This window comes from Psammomys obesus, unplaced genomic scaffold, assembly GCF_907164565.1.
Source record: "Psammomys obesus unplaced genomic scaffold, mPsaObe1.curated_primary_1811, whole genome shotgun sequence".
Classification (NCBI taxonomy): domain Eukaryota; kingdom Metazoa; phylum Chordata; class Mammalia; order Rodentia; family Muridae; genus Psammomys; species Psammomys obesus.
Window position 1 is genome coordinate 69,305,405 of NW_026585504.1, and position 21,265 is coordinate 69,326,669.

The 21,265-nt window shown below is 43.8% G+C and overlaps 1 protein-coding gene across 1 annotated transcript; it reads left to right on the top strand.

The window, feature by feature from the left end:
• Window positions 1-1,036: 1,036 nt before the first annotated feature.
• Eif2d (eukaryotic translation initiation factor 2D) lies at window positions 1,037-20,178 on the top strand. Its single transcript, XM_055602544.1, has 15 exons — window positions 1,037-1,280; window positions 2,057-2,247; window positions 3,513-3,596; window positions 4,016-4,106; window positions 5,220-5,327; window positions 7,198-7,418; window positions 8,014-8,131; window positions 9,982-10,027; window positions 10,675-10,778; window positions 10,892-11,041; window positions 11,533-11,622; window positions 12,776-12,871; window positions 14,426-14,546; window positions 17,632-17,806; window positions 20,004-20,178. Exons 1-15 carry the CDS (start codon window positions 1,225-1,227, stop codon window positions 20,069-20,071), a joined length of 1,719 nt encoding a protein of 572 aa, XP_055458519.1. The 5' UTR covers window positions 1,037-1,224; the 3' UTR covers window positions 20,072-20,178.
• Window positions 20,179-21,265: the final 1,087 nt, after the last annotated feature.

The following is a 21,265-nucleotide window of genomic DNA, read 5'->3' on the forward strand; positions in this document are numbered from 1 at the left end:
GGGTGTGGCAGTGCCTAATTCCCTGAATCTTGGCTCCTAATTAGTGATCATTAATTAATTTTTAGGATGACAATTGACATCTTTGGATCCACTCTAAAATGGTCTCCCCAGCTTGATATTTCTAGTGTTCTCTTAAAGCTTTTCTTCAGATCACACACACTTGGTGGTATATATCCGAAGTGTGGCTACATAGCAGTTCAAGGAGAGGAGGCTACAGGGAATGCTCTCCTTTCGGCTCCTCTGCCTTTGGTTTGGGGTAGGGTACTTCCAATAAAGCCTGGAGGGTCAAAGGTGCAGAAGTTGGGACTAGCAACTAGGCTCCAGTATATGCCAGGTAGAAATTGCCAGGTGCTTCTTTGGACAGTCAAAATGTAATTAGTTAAGCAACAGGGATGATGAGGATGATGAGATTACAGTAATAATGATGATGGTCAGTATAAAAGCGCCCTGTTCTGAAGATCTGATGTGCACACATTAGTTTAACAGAAATTTGGTCACACGGGTGCTTTAATCCTTGCCCTCAGAGTATCCAGTTGTTTTCCTCTAGGAAGCCCCATCTTTGTTATCTTGACTTTGTGACTTAGTCGCCTGCGCAAACCTGGATCCAGAATGAAGCGTATTCCTTGTCGCTATTATCACCACGTGTAAATTAAATATCAAGGAGAAAATCCTAGGTGAAGCCTTTAGTTTACAATAATGTGCGAAGATGTGAATAAATAAAAGTCGTTAAAGCATATTTTTAAAAAGGAAAAAACAGCATTCAACAAAACCTGCATGAATTCAATTAATTTTGCGGACTTGAAGCACGTCCAAGTCCAAGAGAGAGTGCAAGAGAGTGGCAGTTTCTTCTTAGCGATGTATCTAGAGCGGACCGGACAGCAAAAAGGATTGACTTAAGCCCCTCTTAAGTCAATGCACAGCTGGGCATCCTTAACTAGGCAGCAGCATGCTTCCAGGAAACCCGAAAGGGAGTGGAAGCCTGGGAACGGAAGTTCCGGAGTTCGCCCCGCCCTGCCCTGCTGCGTTAGTTCCGGGATTAGGCCGGGTCAGCATTACAGCTACGGCTTTATAGCCGCTCTTTAGGGTTCCTAGCCGGCTGCTTTTTGGCGCCGGGCCTCAGCATGGCTGCCTCCAGGGTTGAGGGCCGGGCAGTTGCCACACTTTCGTTTTGCTGACCGTCCTTGTAGTTTGTGCTCTTGTCTTTCTTGGGCTACTCCAGCAGACATGTTCGCTAAGGCCTTTCGGGTCAAGTCCAACACAGCCATCAAGGGATCGGGCAGGTGAGAATGCTTTTGCTAAGTTTAGCGTGGCCCACATCTAGGGTTGCACATGGAGAGGAGACCCCAGGGAGCCAAGCAGGAACGTTGGGAACATTTTGAAGATGAGATGTAGGGGGCGTTCTTTTATCTTCCAGATGCTCTTTGGAACAATAAAGTTTAGTCAGCATGTAGTGGGCTCAAACTAAGTTTTGTGGAAGATGTAAAAGGAGGGAATGCAGGGACCCTGTCCTCCACGGAGTTTAGAGCCCATGGGGAAACTCAGGTAGTGTACCGAAAACTAAAAGTATAGGGAGAAAGCGCATTAACGACTACTGTTGGCCAGAGACCGCTGGCATGTGGTGGCAGAGCATAAGGAAGATGTGGTAAAGAGATATTACCTTTTCAGTCACTGTCGCAGACACAGATGCCTCCTCAGGAATTTGAAACCAGCTTTCTTTACGTGTCATACTTTTTGCCATAGTAACCTTTTAATCATAAGTTGACAGATTTGCCAACCAGTCTAAAAAAGGAGTGGGAAGAGCATGTGAGATCAGATGGGTTTCCTTGACTTTCCAAAGACTAACTTTGATTGTTCAGTCACCAGCTGTGTTCCGATGCCCAGGAAGTTGCGGAAATAGGTGACACAATGAATAAGAAGGCTAATAGGAAAGTTGAAAACAGGGCTTTGTTAACTAGGCAGCCCTTCTTCAGCCTATATTTTTATAATTATTCTGAATTTCTCTACTTAAATGTCCAACAAGAAGATGGTATTCATGGTGCTGGTGTGCTTTCTACAGGAGAAAGCTTCGGGCTGATGTGACAGCTGCTTTTCCCACCCTTGGAACAGACCAGGTCTCCGAACTGATACCTGGAAAGGAAGAGCTAAACATTGTGAAGTTGTATGCGCACAAAGGGGACGCAGTGACTGTTTATACGAGCGGTGGTAACCCCGTCCTGTTTGAACTGGAGAAAAATTTGTATCCCACAGGTATGGCAACAAGATAAATGCCCAGACTACAGTCCTTGTGTAACACTTGTTGTTCTCTGTTTATTTATTTTTGTTCCCCCCACCCCTTAACGTGCCTTTTCAGATAAAATGAACACCGAGATTCCCAATGCTATTCCTAAGGATCTTTTCAGACCTAGAAAGACCGTCAAAACCAGAAATTGCCATAAGAGGGCTAAAACAAACAAGCAAACAAAAAACTAGAAAGACTGACAGTTGCAAAGTTCAGAGATAAAGGAGCTTGGAATATTTGGAGAGAGTAAGGTGTTGCAAAAGGTGGAATTTTAGAGCATGTAAAGAAAATAACCTGTAAACTGTAAAAGGCTTTTTCTTAACACGAGGCAGAAAGCCTAGGCTGGGGGATAAGCTAATGAAGTTGCCTCTTCAGCTGTGGTAGTTCCACACTTCATGTGCGCTGCTTCACAGTGGGTTTTCCTAAGCTCTGATTTGTTGTCTACGACTCTCTGCTCTATTATCTTTGCCACAGATCTGCTTTCTTCTTTTCATGGCAGCTGACACCTACGTTGTCACTTGGGGCTTTTGCTGCAAGGTAGTTCGGCTGCAACAGTACAGTGCAGTGCACTTCCTCTACTCACGTCTCTCCCCCCCACCCCACCCCCGTTCACTGCTGTACCTGAAGACACTGAAGACAGATACAGACTCTTTCTTTCTCTAAGAGCTTTACTGCTCAATTACCATGAAAATAGGAACTCAAAATATAGGTTGGAGAACGTTTCGAATTTTCTTACAGACTGGCTATATGTTTTGGGGCTGTTTTGCTTCTGAAGTTATGTGTGAAAGCCTCTTTGGTTTCTGCTGCGAATTTTAGTTCTGTGTGGCCATTTTCTGCTAGTAGTCCTGAGGAGCAACAGGTGCAACAGCAACTCTCGGCAGAAACCAGTTCCCAGGTGTCAATAGGTCTCTGCTTTGATCCTGAAGGCAGTCTCTCTGCCAAGGCTTTTTTTCTTCTTTTCTCTCTGTGTATCCTTGGCTGTCCTGGACTCGCTTTGTAGACCAGGCTGGCCTTAAACTCACAGTGATCCGCCTGCCTCTGCCTCCCTGAGTGCTGAGATTATAGGTGTGCACCATGTGCCCAGCAAGCAAGGCTCTTTTAACCTCTACAACTTTGAACTGAATGTTTTTTCTTTTTCCTGAATTCTAATTAAAGTGAGCACAGTGTTTGGTGTTTCTAGATCTCCAGCAGGCAGTGCTTGCTAATAAGTGTTTCTTGGTCTCTTTTGGTACAGTGTATACACTGTGGTCCTATCCTGATCTTCTGCCAATTTTTATAACATGGCCACTGGTACTCGAAAAACTGGTCAGGGGAGCAGGTAAGAGAATTTTTCTGTGTTCCAGCTATTGCTTGAAATTACTTCAGTAATTATCAGCCACCTTACTGAATCTCCTACTCATTTCTTGTGCTCATATGTTGAAAACTGTATCTGCCCTTTCTGTGTGCATTCCTGTGTGTGTGTGTTATTCTTCCCACTTGGCTGATTCCATGAGTTCCCTGGACATGTCTGATTCTGCTGTAAGCCTTCTATAAGTAATATGAAAGCAGTTTGTGAACTGCCATGTACTTTACTTTAAATCAGTAGGGAAAATAGCACCTAATGCTCCTATTTGTGAGTCCTGAAATGGAGAGCTGATTCTCAAGCTGATATATGTTTCTTTGTCAAGTGGAAGGGCTTATGATAAAGTAAGCATGCTAATGATGTTAAGTAAGCTGTTCTGTTTTTGTTTGCTGCAGATTTGATGCTGCCAGGTTTAGTGGTGCCTTCTACTGGTCTGCCTCAGGTACAGCAAGGCGACCTCTGTGCCATTGCCTTGATGGGGAACAGGTAGTGTTTCAGACAGCTGTGCTGTTTGTGTGTGGATGGGGGTGCGGTGCTGAGGAACAGAGGTACAAGGGAGGTGGAGGAAAATGACAACTCCCAAAGCATGTGGACCAAGAACTGAGAGAAAAAAAAAAAAGTGGGTTTTTTGGAAGAAGCAGATAGATAGTGGGCCCTTGGAAGGCAGCAAGCCTGTGTAGAGCTGCAGATCTGGGCACAAGATGTTTGATGCTGCTGAAGTTTTAAAATTTACTTTAGAAATAACTTTAGATTTATAGGAGAATGTAAGAGATGGTGCAGAGTTCTGATATATTCTCCAAAGACCACATCTTATGTAACCCATTGTAGTTATCACAGCTAAGAAGTGTTGTCCTAGGGGCTGGAGACATGACTCAGCGGTTAAGAGCACTGGCTGCTCTTCCAGAGACCCTGAGTTCAATTCCCAGCAATCACATGGTGGCTTTCAACCATCTGTATTGGAGTCTGATTCCCTCTTCTGCTGTTCATGAAAACAGTGTTCGTATACATGAAATAAATAAATCTTAAAATAAGTGTGTGCCACCACTGCCTAGCAAAAGACTGAAAAAAAAAAAAGTGTTGTCCTATAGTGGGCCAATTGTGAACACACTCAAGCCTGTATTTGTAGCTCTACAACTTTGTTTTTGTTTTGTTTTGGATGCTGTTTTTTTGTGAGTACCTTTTTCTATTCAAGGATCCAGTCTAAGATACTGCATTGCACTTAGCTGACCCTTCTTTTAGCCTTCTTTATATATGACATTCTCTTGCCTTTCCTTTTCTTTCATTATCTTTACCCCCATCAACTGCATCATTATCTGTATTTTAATACCTTTATAGAAATATAGTTTACATACATAAAAAGCTTTCCTATCTTAAAATCACAATCAGATGGTTTTTAGTCTGTTTGCTAAAACATACTGAGTCATTACCATGTTGTTTGTTTTTGATACCAGGGCTTATGCATGCTAGGCAAGTATTTTACCACTGAATTGTTCCCTCAGCTTCTACTGCTTCTTTTAAAAAAGAAACCAAGAGTCGTTGTATGGACACATCTGTCTGAAAAAGACTTTGCCTGATCCTTCTCTCTGGCTTCCTTCCTAGAGCTCCTGTAGCAGTTGGAGTGGCTGCCATGTCCACAGCTCAGATGCTGGCTTCAGGCATGAAGGGAAAGGGCTTCTCTGTGATCCACACTTATCAGGACCATTTGTGGTAGGTGCATTCTTCTATTTCTAGGGCGTGGGGGTGGTGAATGGAGAGAACATGAACCTGAGGTTTAGAAGTGCAAGTATTTGTCTAGGCACATCCTCATGCAGCTTGTTGGCCCCAGACTTCCACCTACTTGCCAAATGTGGGCAAAGTACATTTCTGTTGTTGTTCACACAATAAATTTGAGACAACTTCGTTATTTTCTAAGCCTGGAATTGTCCCAGACAATTGTCTTAGACTTAGGTATTGTTTGCCTTGCCCTTCACTGTAGTGATGTTCTTATAGTGCTAGTTACTCTGGTTTTGTGCATTATGTGCATTTTAGACACTATTTGGTCCTAAGACAAGTACTTCTGAATCCAGATCAGTTGTCAGCGGGATAACTGATTACTTTATGCTCTTCAAGTCTCAGAATCCTCACTATGGAACACACATTCTGGCTATAACAATGCATATGCCTATAATCCTAGCACTCAGGAAGCTCAGAGCATCTGAATCTCAAGTTCCAGGCCAGCCTAAACTAGGTAATGAGACCCTATCTCAACTTCCCCTTCTGCTAGCCCACACCCTGCCAAAAAAGTCCCACAAATCCCTAGTTCTACTGCTTTTGAGAAAAATCACTATTTATTGTTCGAGAAAAGTGAGATTAACCAGACGAGGAGCAGGTATGTGGCTCTGAAATGGATTGTTACAGCTAGAGTGTGTGTTTCATAATGAGGAATTATCAGTAGCTTCCTCAGCCACCAACCTCACCAACATTTATCTGGTTAGGACAGTCTACACATACTATTAGAGATATTAATAAGCCTCGCTGCAACTATTTGTTAAACGTAGTTTAACTGTTAGCTTTACTGTGTGCTCTGCTGTGTGCCATCCCAAGTTTTCCTGTCTTAAGTCTGAGAAGTAAGCCATCATAATCTCAGCTTTACACATTTGATTGCATTTCTTTTAACACAGCCACCATGGGTTTGTAGTCCAGGTATTTGTATTTTGTTAGATAGGCTAAGCCCTGGGTTTTTATTTCACCAAACTGGTAGAATCTTAATCATACTTTTCTTCTCTTCCTTCCTTCTTTCCTTCCTTTCCTTTCCTTTTTCTTTTTCCTTTCCTTTCCTTTTTCTTTTTCCTTTTTCTTTTTCCTTTTTTTTCCTTTCCTTTCCTTTTCCTTTCATATAGCCCGGGTTAGCCTCAGATTCACTATGTAGCCAAGGATGTTTGCATTCCTGATCCTCCTACCTCTGCCTGCTGAGAACAGGGATTACAGGCAGGTGCCATCATACCTGTTTTTATTTTTTGTTTTGGTGTTTGAGTCAGGGTCTCTCTATGTAGCCCTTGCTGTCCTGAAACTTGCTTTGTACACTAGGCTTACCTAGAAGTCACAGAGATCCATCTGCTTTTGCCTCTCAAGTGCTGGGATTAAAGGCATGCACTGCCACCACACGGCTCATACCTGGCTCTAATCATGATCTTTAATTCAAAGTGGTTATTTAACTCAAGGTGGTCCTATGCAAGGAGCATTTTCAGTGGTTTATCTTTAGCTGCCTTCTTTTTCCTTCATCTGTTATATTGAGAATTGGCTCAGGGCTTTGCCTGTTAGCAAGCATTTTACTACTAAGCTCTTAAGGGCTTTGTTGTTGTTGTTTTGATCTTTTCTGCTCTGCAGCTCAAGCTGGCCTGGACTCACTGGGGAGCTTGGGACTTTTCTGGGCTCAGAATAATTGAACTGAATTGAGATGGGCATTCACCACTTGGTTGTCCTGGATTCTCCTGCCTGTTGGCTGTACTGGCTTTAAACACCTGACTGATTCTCCTCTGATCGGGGAGGGTGAATGTTGTAGCTAGTGCTTGGTGTTTCTGACATCAGATTTTTCCAGGAAATCTGGAGACAAGTCCTCTCTACCTGCCATTGCCCCACTGGCAGTGGATCCCACAGATAGCAATGAAAAGAAGGTGGACCTTGGTCTGCATGGAAACCCGAGGAGCCTGGCGCTGGAGGGAGGGGAGAGCAATGGGAAGGTTCCTCAGCCAGAAGCCTCTGAAGATACTAGCTCTGGGGCCCTGAGTCAGGATTCCGTGGATGGCAAGCCCCTTCAAGGTACGACTTTGAGGTGGAAAGCTCACATATGTCTTTCAGATTAGAATAGCATTGATGCTCTGGGAGAGAATGGCAGAACCCTTATTCTGCTGTACAGTAGTTCTGTACTCCTTACATAAGTCATGCTCCTATGTGCCTGCCTGTCTGTCATTTGGATAGTTTCTAGCTATGAGCCCCCTAAGGCTTCTGGTTCTAACTTCTCTGAATGAATATCTCTGGCTTAGTGGCACTGTGTTTGCTTCTTTCTGTGGGCTAATCTTTACAGGATCAGTGCTCAGGAGTATGGAAAGGGTTCAGTGAGATGGCTCAACAAGCAGCAGGTAAAAGCACTTGCTATACAAGCCTGACCACCTGAATTCAGTGCCTAGAACCCATGGTGGAAGGGGAGAACTGACTCCTGAAACCTTTCTTCAGGCTTCCACACACAAATGCGTGCTCACCCTCGCACACACTTTTTAAAAAAGTCTGCAGCCTGGGAGCTTGGATGCCCAGGGATGGCTCCGTTTGAGCCAAGGTGATGAGAGGGACAGAGTTTGCCATGCACCAGGCAGCACTCGCACCTCAGGAAGGATGTGATTCTTCCCTTTCTTTGCAGAGCAAATGGATGAGTTGTTACAGCAGTGCTTCCTGCATGCCTTGAAGAGTCGAGTCAAAAAAGCTGACCTCCCTTTGCTCACCAGCACTCTCCTTGGCAGTCACATGTTCTCCTGCTGGTATGGAAGGCGCTGCTCAGTGGGGGCTGTAGACACGGTCTCACAGCTGTTATTGGTGGTAAAGCAAGATGGGTGGTAGGGGCTGGTGAGTGACATGTGGGAACGGCAGAGCAGAAAGGTGGTCTGGAAGGTAACTAGGTTCTTGGCTTTAAAACCTTCAGTTTTATCTAGTGAAAGGATCCTAAGGTCAAAATTCTCAAGATCCTCTGACTGCTATTTTTGCCAAGGTATTTCCGAGCTGTCTCTCACAAATCAGGTACTGTGGTGTATGCTACAAGATTCCTTAAACAACCTTTGTGAAGAAGTGTTATGTGCTGCTTCACCCTGCCCACTTAGGAAAGTTGTGCTGGGAGGAGAATAGGTATGAAACATATCCCATTGATAGTGTAGCCATTAGGAAAGAGGGTGTTGACTTTGAAGATGGAGCCATCAAGGTTCAGTGGCCACCTCCTTAGCATATTTAACCAAGACAAATTTCAAGTAGTCACAGGGTTTTTCTAAGCCCAGTTTTCCAATACTTCTGGAATAGCTGTAAAGTTGCACAGCCTGTCATATACCAAGCATCTGTCAATCTATACCGGAAGAGCAGGGTCTTTTCTGCATATGGCACAACCAGGTACTGTAGCTCACACCTTTAATCCCAGTACTTAAGAGACGGAGGTAAAAGGATAGCAGTGAATCTAAGGCTAGCATGAGCTGTTTAGTAAGTTTCAGATCAGCCTGGGTTCCAGAGAGACTCTGCCTGTAAAAGAATGAATGAATCAATCAATGAAACCACCCTTGTGAGACTGCTTTGAAAATCAATAAACACATCAGTAAACAAACCCACCCCATATATACACATAGCCTGCTCTGCTTCACAGCAGGTGGTGTATTGTCCCAGAGACTCTTCTGGTTTTGAAAGTGGAGATCCTGTCTACACATGGCCTTGAGGCATCCAGGACAGCTGTAGGTTCCTTGTAGGAACCCTTGGTGATTTGTCTTGTTCATGCTAAGTTGCAAGTAACTGGGAAATGATTTTCCAGAACTTTTTCGTGGGCAGGTGTTAGACTGGAGTAGGTTCTAGGATGGTCTCCCTGACAGTCCCACTGCTCCCGAATATTAGGTTTTTGAGAAAATACAAGTCCTAAGGAGAGGGAGGATTCACAATTTTCATTAGGAACTTCTATCCTTAACTACCCTAAGATTGCTTTAAGCAGGCGTCAGTAATGTTTCTGTAAACAGCCAGATAGTAAACAACTTAGTTACTTCAGACCATGAGGCTGCTGTTTCAGGTCCTCTGCGGTTGTCCACTGCTGTGACCAAAGGTAATAGATAGTGATCAGTGTGTCTGGGTTAGTTAGGCTCCAGAGTGCAATTTACTGAGTTCTGGTATAGACCTGGCTACCCTGGGTATGAGCTTGGTATGGTTCACTTTGAAGTGGAGCTTCTGAGACCATAGGAGATTCTGTGGCTTGAGAGAACTCTAAAGCTGTGTCTGGTTACAATAGTCACTAAACACATGTGGCCAGTTAAGTTTAAAGTTTAAAATTCAGGTCCCCAATCAGAGTAGACACATTTCAAGTGTTTCATAGTCATATGGATGACTAGTGGCTACCATTTAGACACCACAGACGGAGACATCCCATTGTCACAAAAGTGTTATTGGATGTTCTGACTCAGAGTAGTTTGTAACCCCTATCTGTCTCTGATAACACAGCTGGGCAGAGAGCTCTAGAATGGTAGGCTGTTTTTGACTATGGGGGAGGAAAGGGTGGCCTGAGAAAAAAGTCGCTTTGTGCCACGCAGGTACCACATTTACTGTTTTGATTTAACTTGCCCTTTTTATTTTTTATTTTTATCTGACCTAGCCCTGAAGGACAGCAACTGGATATAAAGAAGTCAAGCTATAGAAAGGTAAGAGCCAACACCTTCTTTAGTGTCTACAGAGTCATGTCGGAATACATGATCTAAGATGGCTATGGGAAGCCCTGTGAGCAGGGCTTCAGGTAGAACTGATCAGTCTTTTGATTCTAGATAAAATGGGAAATAATGAAACTCTTCTTGGGCAAAGGCGTTCAGTCCTTTCTCTCCTTTGGTCCTTTTCTCTCTGAGTATAGTCTGACAGCTTCACCACTTAGTTTAGCAACCTCTTGTAAGATTTTATTTTTAATTATGTGTAAATGCATAAGTGCTGGTGCCAGAGGGGGTCCCTGGAGCTGGGGATAACATGCAGTTTTAAGCCACTGAACAGGGGTGCTGGGAGCTAGCCTTGGGACCACTGTGCCCCCAGTGTAAACTCCTGACCATTGAGCCCCCACCCCAGTGTGAACTCTTGATCACTAAGCTGTCCCAATGTGAGCTCTTGACTGCTGAAACATGTCTTCAGCCCTCTAGTAGCTTCTTGCTCCCCAACTTACAGGAGTGTGTGTAGTCTTTTGGTTCCTTGTCTGATGACAGCAAAAGCTGGGTCAAGTCCCCACCTTGCACCAGACCTGGCCTTGCATGGGTGGTGCTCCATTGGTGGAGTCAGTGAAGACCCCTATATTGGCCTCTCTCCCTAGCTCTCAAAGTTCCTCCAGCACATGCAGCAGGAGCAGATTGTCCAGGTCAAGGAGCTGAGCAAAGGGGTGGAGAGCATTGTGGCTGTGGACTGGAGACATCCGAGGTAAGTGCAGGCCTGTCACAGCAGCTCTGTTAGTTTGGGGGCACTGGGCCACAGCCTGGGGACTGCCAAGGCACTAGTATAACATGCTTTTTCCTTTCTTTGCTGGGTTTTAGGATCACTTCTTTCATCATCCCCGAGCCTTCCCTGACTTCCCAGACTGTCCAGGAAGGTAGCAGGGAACAGTCCTATCACCCTCCAGATATAAAATTCCTCTACTGTGTCCCAGCCAACATGACCCAGCTCTTCCTGGAGTCTGGCCACAAGTGAGTTTTGGAGAGCAGCCCTGTTCTGCCTCTATGGTCCTGCACTTTCCCCACATCCTGAGTGGTGTTTCCCTAAGACTGGGAAACCTGCTCTTCTACATGTAGTATCATACGTCCTTTCCTGGGGTAGCTTTTGGGTTAGGTAAATGAGAGACTAGGCCTCTCCATCTGCAGTTGCCCTTCAAGTAGCCCTGTTTGCCTCCCTTAGGAAAAGAAGAAAAGGGCAAGAGCCAGGGGGTGTGGTGTACACAGCTGTAATCCCAGTACTCAGGGAAGCAGAGGCAGGAGGGTCTCTGAGTTTGAGGCCAGCCTGGTCTACAAAGTGAGTCCAGGACAGCCAAGGCTACACAGAGAAACCTTGTCTTGAGAAAAAGAAAATAAATAAACAAAAAAAGAGGCAAGAGCCAAGGAAAGTGAGCAAGGAGTCTGAATGTTTACAGTTGGGCCCCAAGTACAGCTTGAATTAACCTCTGGTTACCTCTCTTTCCTAGGAAGGGGAGTGCTCTTGAGGGCAGTGAGGTCCGAAAGATCATCACTGACTATGCCAAGAGAAACAGCCTCGTGGATACAGACAACAGAAAGTAAGTGGGCACCAAGAATAGAGTCTGTCTTGTTAGGTCTTCATTTTAGCAAACAGACATGAAAGGATTCAGGGAATAGGCTGGCAAGATAGTGTAGTGAGTGGAGGTGCTTTCTGACAAGCCTGTGGCTGAGTTCAACCCTCAGGGCCCACATGGTAGAGAGAACCGACTGCAAAGTGTCCCACATATACACTTAATTTTGTGCCCTTGTAGACTCACACAGACACATGTAAGAACTTTAAATGTAAGAACTTTAGAAACAGGATGGGAAGGATTCTGGAATAGAAAGCAAATGAGCACAGCAGCTTAGAAACAGGCAAACCCAGTGTTTACAGACCATGGGCTGAAGACATGGGTTGTTGCCTGGAGTTCAGGTTGGTTACATGATGTCAGCATGGTTCATTAGCCAAGTACTCACATCTCACATATGTCCACCCCTGATGTTCAAGTACATATGGCAGTTGTCAGGAAAATGCAACCTGGAAAAACTATTTAATCAAAGTCATTATGGATTTTTGTTATGATTTTTCTTATATATGGCTACAGATGATATGCTACTAGCTAAGAGTTTCACTGATGTTTTTTCTTTTCTAGAAATCCTCATGATTTAGAGAGGAAGAGAGAGACCTAAATGCTAGTACCCTACTTTTTTTTTAACTGTCGATTTTAAATTACTGTTTATTTTGTGGTGTGGGGAATAGAACCTAGGGCTTCTAGAAAGCTAGGTATGCACTCTGCCACCGTATCTGCAGCCCCAAGAGTTTCCTTTAACTATATGGACCTCTGGGGTATTATGTAATAGCTCAGTCCATGTATACATTGTAATGACCATAGCATTTAGCATTTATACCCTTCCTTCCTTGTCTCCTTCCTCCCTCCCTCCCTCCCTTCCTTGCCTGTTGAGTGAAATCAAGTCTTGAAAGCCATGGTCACATAGCAGAACTGAGCCAAGAATCCTGGTCATTCCTTCCCACATTTTCTTCCACCATTTGCCGCTCTTTGCCCTCTCATTAGTGGGCTTTCCTGCCCCGTAGCCTCTGGGTCCCATAGCTCAGTGGTCTGGATGGCGTAGAAGGTACCAGTGATGGAAGCTCTCACTTTGGTTGGAATGGTTGAGGCTTAAATTGCCCTCATGCCTCTTTTTTCCCTTTAGTCTGGTGAAGTTGGATCCTATCTTATGTGACTGCATCTTAGAGAAAAATGAACAGCACATGATCATGAAGCTCCCGTGGGACTGTCTCCTGACCAGGTAATGGACTGATAGTCCCTTTTAACTTTACTGCACTGCTGCCCTTAGTATCTGCCGTAGAACTTCAGAATGCTTATTAACCTGGACCTGTGGCAGAAATGTGAATGCTTGAGTTCAGACCTCTGGTACCTATGGAAAAGCCAGGTTGCAGTATACATCTGTAACTGCAGTGTTACAGTGTTGGGGAACAGGGTTCTTTGGTCTGCCAGCTCAGCCAGGTTGATGAGCCTCAAAAACTAAGGAGCAGGTGATTGAGGAACCCCGAATTGACCTCTGGACTCCACGTGCATGCATCTGCACACCCCCCACACCAATAAGTGCATGTCTTCTCCCATACAAATTGTTACTATTTTAGTCTGTGACTTTCTTTCCATAAACACAGGCTTGAATAATTCTGATAAGGAGAGCTGCTGACAGTTTGAGCCATTATGACATGAAAGAACTTGACAGAGAGAAAAGAAAAACATTAACTAGAAGTAAGAACTTCAATAAAAGAACCAGTTAAGGCTGGGGAGTTATCTTCAAAGGAAAGATCCTTGATACTTTTTTTCTGTAGAAGCATACCTGAAAATAATTCTTTTTGGGATCCAGCAAACTATTTGGCTCCTGCCAACTATCCTATCACATGTTTATGTGAGTTTTTTGGAGCACAGCATTGGATCGCAGAGTTGAGTTGGCTTTTCTCTGTTGTGTTTTTTTGTTTGTTTGTTTTTTGAGACAAGCTTCAGTTTGTAGTTTAGGTTGGCCATGAATTTATGCCACTGGTTGCAACCATGAGCTACTGTAGAATTGAATGTTCTATGAAAGATACATTATTATTATTATTACAAGTTGCTGTGAGGTGGCTCAGTGAGTAAAGCCCACCTCACAAGCATTAGTACCTGAGTGAATCCCCAGAACACAGGTAATGCCAGGTGCACCTCTGTAATCTCCATCCTTGTCTGACAGACACAAGAATCCCCGGGAGCTCATGGATCACTGGTGTGTGCAGCTGAGGAAAGCAAAGGGACCATGTTCCAAACAGGGTAGAAGCTGAGGACCAAGTCCCGAGATTGTTCTTTGACCTCCACATATGCACCATGCCATACAGGTGTCTGCACTCCTTCATACAAGCACACACAAACACATACTTGCACTGACTTCATACATACACACAAAAGATTAAATAAAAAAATGCATTACTGGGACACATGAGAAATGTGAGATAGCATTTGGTGACAGTCAGCTGGTAAGGCACATTTTTGAGACAGGTAGACAAAGCAGATACCAGATTACCAGAAGGCCAAGCAAGTGGTGACTCTGCAGGCACTCAAGTCACTGTTTTTCCCATCTCTGAATCAGTCATGTCAACCTTGGCTACACCTTGGGGAACTTTGAGACATTGAGTTCATTGGTCTGTAGTTCAGTTCCCCGGGTAATCTCAATGCTTCAAAGCTGCAGCCAGGTTGCAAATCAGTGTGCTACAAAAACTTGTACTCAGTGCTCATGGTAGCAGGATGCAGAGAGATACTGTCTGTTGCCTTGATCTATTTATAACTCAAACTCTCATTTTAGATGTTTGAAAAATCTGCAGCCTGCCTACCAAGTGACATTTCCTGGACAGGAACCCATTCTGAAGAAAGGCAAACTCTGTCCAATTGATATCACCCTTGCACAGAAGACGTATAATAAGAAGGTAATTTAAAAAATACTGGGGCTGGGCAACTCAGTGGTAGAGCGTATGCTTTGCCTGTACTAAGGCCCTGGGTTTCATCCCTACTACAACCCCCCAAAAGAAAGATCCAGTGTTTGAGGTTGGTGAATTAGTTTCCATGCTAAGGTCTGGTTTCCTGGTATGACTGGAGACTTTTGTATTGGAAGTGCCCATGCTGTGTGCCATCACTGGCCCTGGGTGAGTGGTGTCATTAAATCATTTCCTCCTGCCCTCTGGGATTTTGTACTAAGAAACTTCTAAGAGCTTGTTTCAAAAGTGAATATTTAAGTTTGAGTTTTTCCTGGTACTACCTTATAAGCCTTCATCTCTTACACAATCTACTCCTTTGGCCTGGCTCAATGAAAATAGCTTGTAAAAGTTTCAGCTTGGCAATACAAGTTGTAGGGAACAAATTATAACTTCCCTCAAAATGTGTAGAATGCTGTCATCTGCAAAAGGAGTGTCTTTATTCTGCAGATCTAGAGGAGAAAGATGGGTAGAAATCTTGAATGCCCAGGCTTGGGTTTAAAACAGAGAACTTTGTAGAATGTGTGGTTCTGAGCCAAGGCTTTGGAATTCCATTGTGACCTTTTAAAATTTCTTGACCTTGAGCACCTTACTGAACTTTTGGTGCCTCTGTTTCTGTTTCCTGCCATATGAGTTAACTTCAGTGACGAAATGAAGGCTGTGTGTCTGCTAATAACTTAGCAGGAAGTAGTCTCTAAATGTGAACCAGTCATGATAACCTTAATTAGCAACAATTACATGCCAGACATTATACTAAACACTTTTTTGTCTATTAAGCACAAATTTCTAATTAATAATAGATCTGTCCAAAAATGAAGCTGGTGTTGTATAAATGATGAGTTTTCTGGAGGGCTGTAAGCAAAGATTCTTTCTGTGGCCACTTGGGGGAAGATGTGGACAGGGCCACATGCCCCAGAGAGGAGACTGGCTTTCCAATGTGACCTGTCAAGCCTCGTTTGACACTGTGTATAGCAGCCCCCTCCAGACCACCCTGAGAGTAATCCTTTACTGTCTCTAGTTGTTTCAAAGCAGCAAGAAGATTGTAATGTTTACATATTTAGTTTTGTGTGGCGTGGGTGGCATGTATATATGCCATGTGTGTGGTCTGGTGCTTGTGGAGGGTGAAAGAGGGTGTCAGATCCCCTAAAATTGGACTTACAGACAGTTGTGAGCTGCCATGAGGGTGCTGGGAATTGAACTTGAGTCCTCTGGAAGATCAGCCAATGTTCCTAACCACGGAATCATCTCTCCAGCCCTGGATTGTGAATTTTTTTTTTCTCCTTTTCCCCTTGACAGGGTTTCTCTGTGTAGCCTGGCTTTGTAGACCAGGCTGGCCTCAAACTCACAGAGATCCACTTCCCTCTGCCTCCTTGAGCGCTGGGATTACAGGCTTGCACAACCACACCTGGCTTGTATTGTGGTTTTTATTACTGTCTTTTTTTTTTTTTTAATTTATTTTGTGTGTGTGCATGTATGTATGTATGTATGTATTTATTTATTTTTTAAGCTGCTTGTGTGTCCGGATACCACATGTGTGCAGTTCCCATGGAAGTCAGAAGAGGGCATTAGGTCCCCCAGAACTGAAGTTAGAGAGGATTGTGAATTGCGCTGTGGGTGCTGGGAATTAATTTGGAAGAGCTTCAAGTGTTGTTAACCATTGGGCTATCTCTCAAACCCTGGTTGTGATTTTTTTTTATTTTTTTATTTTATGTGCATTAGTGTGAAGGTGTCAGATCCCTTGGAATTAGTGTTACAGACAGTTGTGAGCTGCCATGTGGGTGCTGGGAATTGAACCCCGGTCCTTTCGAAGAGCAGACAGTGCTCTTAACCACTGCGCCATCTCTCCAGCCCCCCTGGTTGTGATTTTTAAAAACAGCATTAATGCTTTCCTTTTTTTTGTCCTGAAGTCACATTCTTCTCATTTGTTGCTAATAATGGAAAAGTGCCATGTTCTTGACTGGCAATGTGATCTTATAAAATATTTTATTATCAACATCATCATTATTATCAGGGTTGGGGACAGGGAGTATGCATGATACAGTGCATGCATGGGGGTCAGAGGTCAACTTTGTGGCGTTGCTTCTCTCTATCTACCTTTATGTGTGTCCCAGTCACTGAATTCAGGTTGCCTAGCTTGTACAACAAGCACCTTTACCCACAGAGCCATTTCACCAGCTTGCCAGTTTCTTTTTCAGTTGTGATAATGGTTTTGCTTTTATGTTTAAAACAGTCCTTATCAGATAATCTCAGGTTCTGGTGGTACCTGCCTCTAATCCCAGCATTCAGGAAACAGAGGCAGGAGCATCTCTGAGTTAAAGGTCAGCCTGGTCTATATAGAGAGTTTGAAGCCAAACAGAGAGACATAGTTGGAAATCTGTCTTAAAAAAGAAAAAAAGAAAAATATACTGAAATATTATATATAATGTATATAATACTTATAAATAGATATTATATGTCCACACACATAGATATATGTATAGTGATCTGAAGTGTATTGGGGTTTGTTGTAAAGTAATCCAGGAGCCAGGAGTAGATGTGATGCAGATAAATCCAGACTGCCTGTATGTTGACAACTGTTAAAACTGGTAATGGGTATGTTGGAGTCCATCACATTGTTGTATACTTTTTTGATGTTTTGTTTTGAAACTGGGTCTCATAATGTAGTCTTGGCTGTCCTAGAACTTGCTATTTAGACCAGGCTGGCCTCTTACTCTAACTCACAGAGATCCATCTGTGTCTGCCTCTTGAATGCTGGGATTAAATGTGTGTATTTTCATGCTTGCCACCATACTATTGTCTGCATGTTTTAAATTATCCATGGTTAAAAAAAAAACTTTAAATATACGTTATAGGTAGGATAGATTATCTGTTAGCACATATAAATGAGGTCATTTTAGAACCATGAAGTATAAACTGTTTGTACAGAAAGGCACTAGGGTTACAGGGATAGAGAACTGCCCGCGAACGTGAGTGAGCTGCCAAAGGTCCTTCAGAGGGGAGAGCATACCGTAAACACCCACCGTCAGCTTCCTGTCCCCAGGTGACTGTGGTCCGGAACTTGGAGACTTACGGTCTAGATCCATGCTCAGTGGCTGCCATCCTCCAACAGCGATGTCAGGCCAGCACCATCGTCTCTCCTGCCCCTGGGACCAAAGACAGTCTACAGGTGCAGGTCCAGGGAAACCAGATCCACCACCTTGGGCAGCTATTGCTTGGTGAGTAGCCCTTCTGAGAAGACATTAGGCTGTATCCATTAGGCTGGCCTAGCAGAGCTTGCTGCTGACTCACTTGAGTCTAGTCACTTTTTTGCAGTGGTTCCACTTCACAGTGGTGCAAAAGTGATAGTCATCTAATAGACACTGTAGTTCAGGTTGTGAAGTTTGAACTCTTCTAGAACTAGCATTGGCTAGACAGTCTGTTGAAATGCTAGGTAGTAGCAAGGGTTGCCCCACCCCTGTCAGTCATGTGACCATGGTGAGGAAACAACCAGAATGCTGAACCACTTAGCTAAGGTGTTCTCCAGCTTAGCTGGATTATGTGCCTTCTCAATTTACCATATTTTTTTCTCTCTTTTTTAATTAAAGTAATTTTATATGAATTTGGGTGTTTTGCCTGCATATATGTCTATGCACTTTGTGTTCCTGGAGCTCTCAGCGGCCAGAAGAGGGCGTCGGATCCCCTGACACTGGAGTTGTAGATGTGAGCTGCTATGTGGATACTGGGAAATGAACCTGGATCCTCTGGAAGGGCAGCAAATGCTCTTAACTGCTGAGCCATCTCACCAGCTCCTCATTTTACCATACTGTCAACTTATAAGTGGTGTGTAAGGGGACATAACCCCAACAAGGAGCAACATGCACACACACACACACACACACACACACACACACACACACACACAGGCATGCACGCTTACAGCAGTTTATAGCAGTGACCAGATGAAACCAAGTCTTCGGCCCTTTTCAGAAACATACATATTCTTAGCTTTTCTCATCTTCCCTTTTTAAACATCATATACAGAGTACCCAGCTGTACAGAGTTCAGCTGTGCTTTGAGAGGGCATCTTTTTGGGTATAACTGGGCTGTAGGGTTGTTGCCTGTTTTACAGATGGGAAAACTGAGGTCCAGAGAATTCAGTGCCTTGCCTGGAGAGCCCCTGATTTTGAATACTGTAGCTGGGCTCTGAATCTTTTTATTCTTTAGAGCCAAAGTTCTTTTGATTCTCTTTGAGTCTCTAGCTTCTACTTTGTCCTTCATTTAAGCTCTCCTCCACAGTTCTGCCTGAGTCACCTTTCTGAAATATTTATTATCCTATCACTTCACCTACAAGGCCTTTTGTCTTATCCATGCCTTCAGGAATAAGCTCCTGAGTTTGAGGAACAAGCCTTCTGAGCCTGCCCTGTTTTTCCTGAAGGCTTTCTCCATAGCTCCCTTACATGTCCTAACTTTATCCAGCTAGTTTCTGCTGTTTACAAATATACTTGACACTTGACATCTACCTGCTTTTACGTGGCTGTCTCCTTCCCTTCTGTGCCCTCCCATAGCCCTGGTCTTGTCTATCCTCACAGGCTCACTTGCTCAGCTCAGGGGTAGTGTGTATCTCCCTTTGAACATGGTAGAAATGAACAGCATCTGTGCTTCTCGATTGTGTTGATGTTTCTGATTGGTGTCTGGAGCTTGTCTAGTTTTTTCTCTAATGTCTGAACCCTCTGCAAAGTAGAAGTTGAGATAGACCTTGCGTTTTTCATGCCTGTCTCACATCCAAATAATAAGTAGAGTTATCTCATGGCCTATGGCTGTCCACAGCAGTTAACTTCCAGAATTGAGCTCCTTTATGTGATGAGCCCCATGCAGTGGAACAGGACTAAGAAGAGACAGAAGAAAATAGATGAACACACATGTAAACAGAAATATAGCTTCAGTGGTTCCAACCTCTGGGTTGTAACCCCTTTGCAGGGTTGAAGGACCCATTCACAGGAGTTGTCTAAGGCCATCAGAGAAAACAGATATTTACATTACAATTCACAACACTAACAAAGTTAAGGTTATGACGTAGCAATGAAAATTTTATGGTTGGGGGTTATCACAACATGTGGAACTATTAAAGGGTCACAGCATTAGGAAGGTTGGAAACCACTGATCTAGATGGTAAGCCAGCAGATGTAAATGACCAAAATATACCCTTCAGCCACACTATGTGGTAAATGGTCCAACTCAGAAGGTGTCACCAGAGATGAGCTTGAACAGGATGTCATGTGTTGAATAACATCCTTGACAGCAGGGATGAGCACACGGGGGCTTAGTGGACAGGGAGGGGCAGGAGGTTATAGAGCCCAAGGGACATGGAAAGCAGGGACGGGCAGTAGGGACTTGAGACCAGGCTCGGCTGAAGATTTTCTTTTTGGATTGTAGAAGAGTATCGGCTCCCTGGAAAATACATCCAAGGCCTAGAAAAGGCCCCCAAACCTGGCAAGAAGTGACAGACTCATTTTATGCAGTGGATCCCATGGGAACCCAGGTTCTGAGCTGGTAACTGAAATGAGCATTTTCAACTTTTGCAAATAAAAACTGTAATTCTTTACCAAAAGCTTTTATTCTAATCTAAATCTGAATCCCCTCTTATCTTTCACTTAGTGAAAATGTTCATGTGGTTTCTCTGATTTTAAGACAGGCCACCCCATCTAAAGCACAGCAGGCAGAGCCCTCCTGTTTCTAAGCCCCTCTACCAGATAGACTCCAACTTTCAACTTATTGCTCTTGTGACCTAATTATCCTCCTAGGTCTGTCGGTCCTTTTGTGTCTCTGTAGTGTTAGTCCTGTAGAAAACAGAGCCTGGCTATTCTCTGCCGTCAGTCACAGCAATAAAAAGATTAACTCTCAGCTGCAGCAGAATTTAGGCCAGTAGATATAAGAACGATAAAACACAGAACATGGGTTTCCTTGTGACCATGCTTCTTCCCTGGCTGTACACAGCACATGGCCACTGATGGCTAAGTGATGATATGACTCCAAGATGGCAGCTTTGCTGTAGTGAAGGCTTAGGCAACCAATGCCTTTCTTAGCCCCAGCTTCTTGAGCCTGGGCTCCTGGAAGGCTCTTCAGTCAGTCTGTAGAGGACTCTGGAACTCCCTAAGAGAACTGCACAGGGAGGAGCTGTGTGTCCATCTGGTCAAAGGAGGCACTGATGTCAGAGATGTTCACCACTCTCATGCCACCTTGGTCTGGGCAGGCCGTTGTTCTATTAGGGCTCTCAATGGAGATAGTCATAAGAGCTGTGTAATTATAAATTCCTTAGGAGTTCTTGGGTTTTATTATTAAGAAAGAATTACTTTTTTTCTTTCTCATCTGTTTAAAAACTGAGATAAAAGAGGCTTGCTCATCTACTGTCCACCAAATCCCTCGTTTTAGACCAAGAAAGAAAGAAAAGAAAGATGTGAGTATAAAAATGTGTGTAATAACTCCTAATTTTCATTCTTTTATTTTTTTTATTTTTATTTTTTAATTTTTTTTGGTTCTTGAGACAGGGTTTCTCTGTGTACACAACCCTGGCTATCCAGGACTTGCTCTGTAGACCAGACTAGCCTTGAACTCACAGATATCCACCTGCCTCTGCCTCCCAAGTACTGGGCCAAAAGGCATGTACCACCATGCCTGGCTAGAAGTAAGCTTCTTAA